The sequence below is a fragment of the Cyprinus carpio genome, chromosome B25, assembly GCF_018340385.1.
Source record: "Cyprinus carpio isolate SPL01 chromosome B25, ASM1834038v1, whole genome shotgun sequence".
NCBI classification, from domain to species: domain Eukaryota; kingdom Metazoa; phylum Chordata; class Actinopteri; order Cypriniformes; family Cyprinidae; genus Cyprinus; species Cyprinus carpio.
The window spans coordinates 15,346,462-15,355,508 of NC_056621.1; the positions used below are offsets into that span (position 1 = coordinate 15,346,462).

At 39.1% G+C, this 9,047-nt stretch overlaps 1 protein-coding gene across 3 annotated transcripts; it reads left to right on the plus strand.

Annotated features, from left to right (window-relative positions):
* Window positions 1–177: 177 nt before the first annotated feature.
* neil1 (nei-like DNA glycosylase 1) lies at window positions 178–9,028 on the plus strand. 3 transcript variants are annotated; one of them, XM_019087744.2, is made up of 11 exons: window positions 178–256; window positions 964–1,456; window positions 5,632–5,751; window positions 7,450–7,552; window positions 7,641–7,734; window positions 7,894–8,015; window positions 8,123–8,150; window positions 8,246–8,310; window positions 8,385–8,583; window positions 8,674–8,775; window positions 8,865–9,028. In XM_019087744.2, exons 2-11 carry the CDS (start codon window positions 999–1,001, stop codon window positions 8,912–8,914), a joined length of 1,341 nt encoding a protein of 446 aa, XP_018943289.2. In that variant the 5' UTR covers window positions 178–256; window positions 964–998; the 3' UTR covers window positions 8,915–9,028. The 3 variants fall into 3 exon arrangements, with proteins under 3 accessions (XP_018943289.2, XP_042608927.1, XP_042608928.1); XM_042752993.1 differs by having other exon boundaries at window positions 8,674–9,028; XM_042752994.1 differs by lacking the exon at window positions 178–256 and adding an exon at window positions 257–389 and having other exon boundaries at window positions 8,674–9,028.
* The last annotated feature ends 19 nt before the right edge of the window (window positions 9,029–9,047 follow it).

Sequence of the window (9,047 nt, forward strand, 5' to 3'; positions counted from 1 at the left end):
TTTCTTGGTCTTGAGACTATTAAACGGGACCAGTCGGAAATTATTAGTTTTGAGAATTCCTCAGGGGGAAATTGTTTAAAACTTATTTAACTGAAAGTTTGGCTTTAAAGTAAATATTCAGACTTCCCACAATTTCCCACAGTAAGAAAAAAAAAAAAAATGGACTACAACTCCCATGATCCCCCCGTGTCCGTTTCATAAACTAGCACATACCGCGCGAGTTTCCCTGATTATATAACAAGCTTGAGGAGCAAAGGTGGGTTGGTGCACGATTCGCTTCAATTAATTTAATCATCGATTTGCTGAACATGATTTGACTTTCTGTTTTTGAGCACACAGTTATGCGACAGTTCATAAACTTTGCATGTAGCAACATACGCATGTAACATGTAAGTTGCTTAGCTCTAACAGCACACTTTCATAACAAGAGCATCGTTCAGCGTGAGGGAAAGATTTCCTGAAACTAGCATAGAACGCAGTTTTTTTTCATTAGTGTAAACATATTCATATAGGAGTATCAATGCTATTATTGTCCTCTTATTTACTGTTTACTTTGGTGTGTCTTTATATTTTAAAGCATTAGATGCACATTACGGTTAAGACGGAAAGGATTCCCACCTACTAGGAAATTTTTTTTGTGACAAATAGCTGAAAACAAGTACAGAATAACATATTTCTAAATATTTACACAGGTTGTAGAGGTGACTGAATTTGGCGAGCATCTTTCAGTCCTGATACTCCAAGTTCTAAAAAAAAAAATTAAAAAAAATTATCCTGCTAATTTATGTGAAATATAAAATTATTACATTAGATTAGATTTTAAAAAACTTAGAAATTATTTTGACCTCCCGAAGTTTAAAATCTTAAGGTTAAGCACTTCTTATTTATCACTTATCACAGTTTTTTAGAGTCTTTAGACCTGCTTCTGTAACAAGATCTGAACCCTTGCTGTCACACGTTCAGGTTTCTGACGCCCTGTCTTCATTTCCTGCTCAAGAATGCCTGAAGGCCCTGAGCTGTATTTGGCCAGCCTGTATGTCAACAAGATGTGTGAAGGGCTTGTGTTTAGTGGAGCCGTAGAGAAATCTGAAGTGAATAAAAATCCTGAGGTCCCATTCTGCTGCGATGCCTACTGCATCAAAGCCCAGTCCAGAGGAAAAGAGGTCAGACTCACACTCACACCCATTAAAAATGATGACCATGGTAAACGCAAGGTCACCAAACATCAGTCCCAGCAGCCGATGGATGTGGTTTTCCGATTTGGGATGTCAGGGTTTTTCCGCTTCACATCTGTAGACGATCTTCCCAAACATGCCCATCTGCGGTTCTACACTAAAGAGAGCCCACCCAGGGTGTTGAGTTTTGAGGACACCCGCAGATTTGGCAGCTGGCATCCAAATGGGACCTGGCAGAAAGACAGAGGGCCTTGCGTCATGTTTGAATACGAGAGCTTTAGGTGAGAGAGAATAATGAATTTGTGACAGCGTTTCACAGTGCATTGACTGTATAGGTGTGGTCATATTTATCATTCTCAGCACCATTTCACTGGTAAAAAAAAAAAGTCATCCCAATAGGGATTGGGAGTTTCCTGTCAGTGCAAAAAGACTCCCCTCTTTTAAAGGCTTAGTTCAGCCAAAAATGAAAATTATGTCATTAATGACTCACCCTCATGTCGTTCCAAACCCGTAAGACCTCCATTCATCTTCGGAACACAGTTTAAGATATTTTAGATTTAGTCCGAGAGCTTTCAGTCCCTCCATTGAGAATGTATGTACGGTATACTGTCCACGTCCAGAAAGGTAATAAAAACATCTTCAAAGTAGTCCATGTGACATCAGAGGGTCCGTTAGAATTTACTGAAGCATCGAAAATACATTTTGCTCCAAAAATAACAAAAATGACGACTTCCATTCCGTTCCGTGTCTGTTGTGAGTGCGACTGCTGTGACAGTTGATGTACGACGCTGCTGACGTGTTATCTTTGTTATTGGGCGCACCAGAAAACACGTCAGCAGCGTCGTGCATCAGCAGCGTCGTGAACGCACTCACAACAGACCCGGAAGAGAAGAAAATGCTGAATAAAGTTGTAATTTTTGTTATTTTTGGACCAAAATGTATATTCGATGCTTCAATAAATTCTAACTGACCCTCTGATGTCACATGGACTACTTTGATGATGTTTTTATTACCTTTCTGGACATGGACAGTATACCGTACATACATTTTCTATGGAGGGACTGAAAGCTCTCGGACTAAATCTAAAATATCTTAAACTGTGTTCCGAAGATGAACGGAGGTCTCACGGGTTTGGAACGACATGAGGGTGAATCATTAATGACATAATTTTCATTTTTGGGTGAACTAACGCTTTAAGATTTCGCCCATTTTGACTTGAATTCACCACCCTGACCAACAGAAAGCTGCTTGGTTCGAAAGTGAATTCTTCATGTGCCGTGCTTCATACATCACTGCACTACTGAGACAATATACCTTTTTTTGCATGCAAAAGTTTGCTGAAATATTGCTTATGTGACCGCGCTTAATAATCATATTGTACACGTTAAATATTCAATTGGATTAATCTCCTGTTCTGGTTTGACCATCGCAGCTCATATAATGTTAAGTCATGGAAATTGTTAAAGGGATACTCCACCCCAAAATGAAAATTTTGTCATTGATCACTCACCCCCATGTCGTTCCAAACCCGTAAAAGCTCATTTCGTCTTCGGAACACAGTTTAAGATATTTTGGATGAAAACCGGGAGGCTTGTGACTGTCCCATAGACCAGTGGTTCTCAAACTTTTTAGCCAGCGACCCCTAAACTAACATCGACGAGAACTCGCGACCCACTACCACAGAATACACAAAAAATAAACAAAAAAAAGTTGTTTTAAATCCACATCCATTTCCTATGGAAGCTTGTTTCCACCACAGAATAAAAAATAAAAAAGGTAATTGCGACTTTATATCATTTATAACTGAATAACACGCACTGCAAGTTTATATTTCACAATTATGAGAAAACAAGTCAGAATAGCGAGATGTAAACTCACAATTTTTAGAAAAAAAAAATCGCAATTATCTTTTCAAATATTTTCTTACGTGGCGGAAACAAACTTCCATAAAATTAACTGTATTTAGGCTTACCTTTCAGTGGGATGGGTGCACTTGTTTTTCGGTGCACAAAAGCGTAATCTGTGGCCTGATGTTGGATACGGCAACTCGCAGATCATCCTCAACATCAAGACGTGTGTCAAGATGTTTGTGTTTGGACCTTGTAATGAAAGATTAAGCATGTTAAGCCTTTCAAATATACAGGCCAAATAAGAAAGTTTTGATAACCAATCTGGATCTGTCAGGTGGTGCGCGAATTCAGATTTAGATTCTTTCAACAACGAGTGCACTTCCTCACGCAGTTCGTAAAGCCGGCCGAGTGCCTTCCCGCGAGATAACCACCGGACTTCGGTATGAAACAGCAGCGCTTCGTGCTGCGAGCCCATCTCATTGCAAAGTGTGGCTAGCAGTCTACTGGTCACTGGACGTGATTTTATGTGATTTACAATTTTGATTGCACCTTTGAGAACACTGTTAAGCTCACTATCAAGTACTTTGCTAGCAAGAGACTCACGGTGAATTATGCAGTGCGTAAACTTAACATGAGGAGCCACTTCTAAAAACCTTTGCCTTGAGTCCCTTGTTTTTACCTACCATTGCACCTGCACCATCAGTACATACGCCAACACAGTTATCCCATGAAAGTCGCATCTCTTTTTAGTCTGGTGTCCAGCTTGTTGAAAATGTCACTGCCGGTACAAGTCCCCTCCAGCACTGAGCAGAAGAGCATTTCCTCGTGCATTTTTCCATAAAATGTTTATCTGATGAATGCCAGCAACTGAGAAGAATTAGACACATCGGTAGATTCGTCGACCTGTAACGCATATTTCTTTCCATTTAACCTATTAATCAATTGACTCTTAATGTCTTTTGAAATATCATGAAACGACGAGCTATCGTGTCATTCAACAATGGGACAGTCATAAGCTCATTTGCAATTTTCTCACCATGCATGGCCTGACACATAGCCAAAGCTGCGGGCTTAATCAAGGTTTCCCCGATCATGTGTGGCTTTTTGGACTGTGCTATCAGGTATGCCACCTCATAAGATGCCTTCAGGGCATTAGCAGTAATTTGGGTTTGTTGTGCGAGTGTGCGTTTTTGAATCTGTAATTCCTTCTCTTTTCTGCGAAGTCTAAGTCTATAGGCTTTTTCAACACAAGCAGGGTGTCTTGTCTCCAAATGTCTCTGCATTTTTTCCAGGCTTCATACTTTCATGGGCAAGCACTTCTGAACAGATAACACACTGAGGATGGTCCACATCGTTGACGGTAGAGCAAGTGAATCCATACTTTATGAATTCCTCTTGATATTTCCGACGTTTCCTACATTGGTCAGAAGGGGTCTTGCTCTTGTGTTTTGTAGAGGTACACAGTTCAGATGATTCAGGCAGACTGTCCACAATTTCCTCAACATTTTTAACCTTGCGAATTACAAATTTATCCATTCTTGCAGTTGCAGTTTCCACGTGCAGTATTGATAACTAGCGATCAGTCGCCGCACAGTGACGTCATATCTTAGAGTCACAAAATATTATTTAATTTTTTTTTTTAAAACCTTCTAATCAATTCTGTCTTTAGAAATCAAAAATATTTATTTGTTATCTTAATTTTTTAGTATTGAAAAATATTTTTTGTAATCAGAAAATACAGAATTTTTTCAAACCAACTCGCGACCCCGGGGTCGTGACCCCCAGTTTGAGAACCACTGCCATAGACTGACAAGTAAATAACAGTATCAAGGTTCAGAAAAGGTATGAAAGTCGTCGTCAGAATACTCTATCTGCCATCAGACGTGGAATCTGGGTTATATGAAGCGACGGGAACACTTTTTGTAAGCGAAGAAAACAAAAATAACAACTTTATTCAACAATTCCTTTGTCAACAGTCTCCTCGGTCTCTCTCCATATCACCGTATGCTCTTTTGTGTCATCCGCGCCACAAGGATGTGCTGTTTTCTTTCAAATTTAAGCTAAATACACATAGAAACAGCGCATTCTTGTGGCACGGATGATACAGACGAGCATACGCAGTATACGGTGATATGGAGAGACACAGAGGAGACTGTTGACAAAGGAATTATTGAATAAAGTTATTTTTGTTTTCATCGCTTACAAAAAGTGTCCCCATCGCTTCATATAACCCAGATTGCAGGTCTGATAGCAGATGGAGTATTCTGATGACAACTTTCATACCTTTTATGGACCTTGACACTGTTAGTTACTTGGCAGTCTATGGGACAGTCTCAAGCCTCCTGGTTTTCATCCAAAATATCTTAAATTGTGTTCTGAAGACGAACGGAGCTTTTACGGGTTTGGAACGACATGGGGGTAGGTGATTAATGACAAAATTTTCATTTTGGGGTGGAGTATCCCTTTAATGCTGTTATTGGGCACAATGCGACACTGGATTTGTATTTTCACGCTGTTCTCGGCAGTTGCAATTCATACGAAAAGGTCACATTACTGTGTTGTCAGCTTCTCTGTGATTACTAAAACTGCATATTTAAATATTTCAGGGAGAATGTTCTTTCAAATCTGTCTGGCAAGACATTTGACAAACCCATCTGTGAGGCGCTCTTAAATCAGAAGTATTTCAATGGAATCGGGAACTATCTTCGAGCAGAGATTTTGTTCAGGTAACTCACTTTTCTAATGTTTTCCAGATTTGAATTACCAGAGATGCACTGGTCAGCTGGCCATCAGCTGGAACCAGTACCGTCGCAAGGGCTGTGCCAAGTGTGTGACCGCACAGGCCCTCGCACCTCTAGAGGGCCTCGCTCCTGGCTTGCATTTTATGTCGTTTGTCAAATTTTTATTACTGTTTTTCCACCCATTTTGTCCCTTGAAAGACTGAAATACTCATAGCTGATAGACATCATAAGAATCAGTAAAGCTGTTTGTTGTTAGGATGACAAAAAGTTTTAAAAGTTAAACTTTTAGGCTGGTCTAGAGCCCTGCATTTCACCCCGGCTTTTTTACGCCCCTCGGGCCGGGCTTCGGGCCAATTTTTACGTCATAGTTCAGACGCGGGCAGGGCCTCGGGCCTGTTTTAGGCTTCTCCTTATTTTTATATTTTAGACATCCATTATTTAGTGATAAAAAATTGCCGCGCTGTTGCAAACAACACAAGACCGTGCTACCGTGACTGTCAAGAGCGGCTCGTCTGTGTTTATTGTCCCGCCGCAGCAGTGCAGCTGAAGAGTTCTGCGTTCAAATACACGCAATAGGCTAACGCTTGCCGCAAGGCATCGGCAAAAGTAATTACCATAAATGTGTTAGGGGGAAATAGGAAGGAGATATTTGAATTATTTACTAATAAACTAGTGTTTTCAGAGTCTGTGTTGCAAGGATGAAGTTGCCGAACCTGACTCGCCATCTCATTAGACGCGCCTTTAGAGAGAAGTGCATCTTTACGGATTATGATTATAATGAAAGAGGTTTTGTTTTTTATTTGTTTTATTTTAAGTAATAATTAACAGCTCTCTATAGATATACTTATGTCTGTGAGGCATGTATTCGCTGAGTTTCGGTTAATTTTTGTGAAGAGCTCCTGTTCAAGATGAGAAGGCAGAAAGCACATTATGTTTGTTTTCTTTATAAAAGCACAACGTTTTGTTGATATTGTGAGTGAGTGCACACACAAAAAAGTAGACCCTTTACTGTTACGAATGATGTATTACTCTTATCTTTATGAGAAAAAATGACAGCCTATCCACTGAAAAAAATGCAAGTGATTGCGCTCGCGCCTCCATTTCCTGCAAAACAGCTTTAGCTTGCACTTACTGCACAAACTATTCGATACAGCGCACATTTGTCTAGGTTTAATATTTAAACATTGTTATATGCTTGAACTGTTTTATATCTATATATTTTATTTTAGGCAAGTCATGATGATTTGAGAATGCTTAATTGTTCAAACATAGGCTATGATCAGCTTACTGTCTGCCGCAAGTTAAGAATCATGATGACCAATTACCGGCTCGCGAGGATGGGGCTTAAATTTCAGTAATTAATTAAGCCCAAAACATAAGGTACTTATTATATCCACTAAAATAACAAGATAATACAAATAAAATGAGAAAATATAAATTATTAAATTTTTATATTTTATTCATAGCTCAGACAAAATCATGATTGTCTCTCGTCTGGGGAGCCGCTCAACTGGAATCTCAACTTTAAGAATAAAACCACATTGTTTAGTTGAAAAATCTGCCATTGTTTTACTTAATTGTACATGAAACCTTTGAACTTTTCCTCTCTTTGATGGCCTACTATCATGTCAATCTAAATCTAATTATGAGGAAAAGTAACCGTTCCCCCCCCATGCTTTTCAGATTACAAATCCCTCCATTTGTGAAGGCACGGACCGTTCTAGAGGGACTTGTACTGAAAGACGAGGATAAAAATAAGGTCAAAAAGGAGATTACAGTTCTAGAGGTGAAGGAATCTGACCTTCTTGTCTGTGTCAGTGAATTAATAGGCACTTTGTTTGGCATAAATCATCGCTTTGTACTGTTTCGTTCAGTCAACCGAGAAAACCAGGAAGAAAGTGGTGAAGGTTGAGACACCAGACATTCTTTCTTTGTGTCACACTGTTCCCTTGGAAGTGGTGCAGTTGGGTGGGTTTATACTGAAACCAATTGTGATTTAATAACTGATTTTGCACAGTTGTACATGCTAAGATGGATTTGTGCATGATGGTACATGAAGCGACATTTCATTTTTAGTTTTAATTCATCATCCATGTGTCTGCTTTTTTACTTCATTTTTATACCCTGGTGAAAATGGTTATGCTCCAGCAAAGGGGAAGTATTCTGTGCTTCAAGCCTGGATGCAGTGTTACTGTGTGGATGGAATGAACTCATTAGGTGACAACAATGGACGGACAGTTTGGTTCAAAGTATGTATTTGTAATTCTCTGCAAATCTTAATTCTAATCCTGGAGACCATTTTGAAACACATTTAGAGTTCAATCTGATTTTGATTCATTGCTTGCTTTGTTTTGAGGGGGATCCTGGTCCTATGGTGCCCAAAGGTAAAATGCCTCTTCAGTATAAACAGATGATTGATCCTAAGAATGTTTAAGTCACAAGTAACTAAAACTAAAAACTAAAAATATTTCTCCATTAGGTGCCAAATCTCGCAAAATTATGTGGAAAAGGCAGAAGGATGATCACGATTACACTGATTCAAAAGTGAGATGTCATTACTTTGCATTTCTGACACTGAACAGATACAAGAACTTAAAACAACATCTGCTTCACTCTAGAAAGCCAAAAAGACACGCACCGACAGCACTGCAAAAGCAAAACCTGTTAAGAAAGAGGAAAACTTAAAGGTAAAGAAAGAAAATGCAACCTCCAAAACACAAAATGCTTCAAAAAGACAGAAAACAAACACCGAAAAGATCAATGCAGCACCTGCAAATGAGAACAAGCCAAAAACAAGAGGAACGAGGAGCTCAAAGGGTCAGAATCTCACTTTCACTATTTATTTGGCAACTTTCAGTATTATTAGTATTCAGATCTTGATTACACAGAAATGTTGTCCTTTCTTAGTTCCTCCAAAGACTGGAACTAAAACAATCAAAAGCCAACGTGTGGAGGAAATGATTAAAACTAAAAGGAATTCTGTAGCCTGCAGGAAAAGTGCAACAAAAGGTATGCCTTCAGCTTTAATACAGAGGCCGGCTGTGCTCTGTGAGTTCTTGTATCTTGTGATGTTAATCATTCTCTGGATTTTATTTTAGCAAAGCCACAGCAGAAAAGAAGTGGCACAAGACGAGGCCGTTCCAAATGATGTCATTCAGACTAAATCATCAGAATGCTTTTGAGCAAGAGCTGAAGTCAGCAAGCTACTGTAATGGACCACCCAGACTTTTTATATTCAGTAATGATTTCAAATAGATTTAATCAAAAAAAAAAAAAAAAAA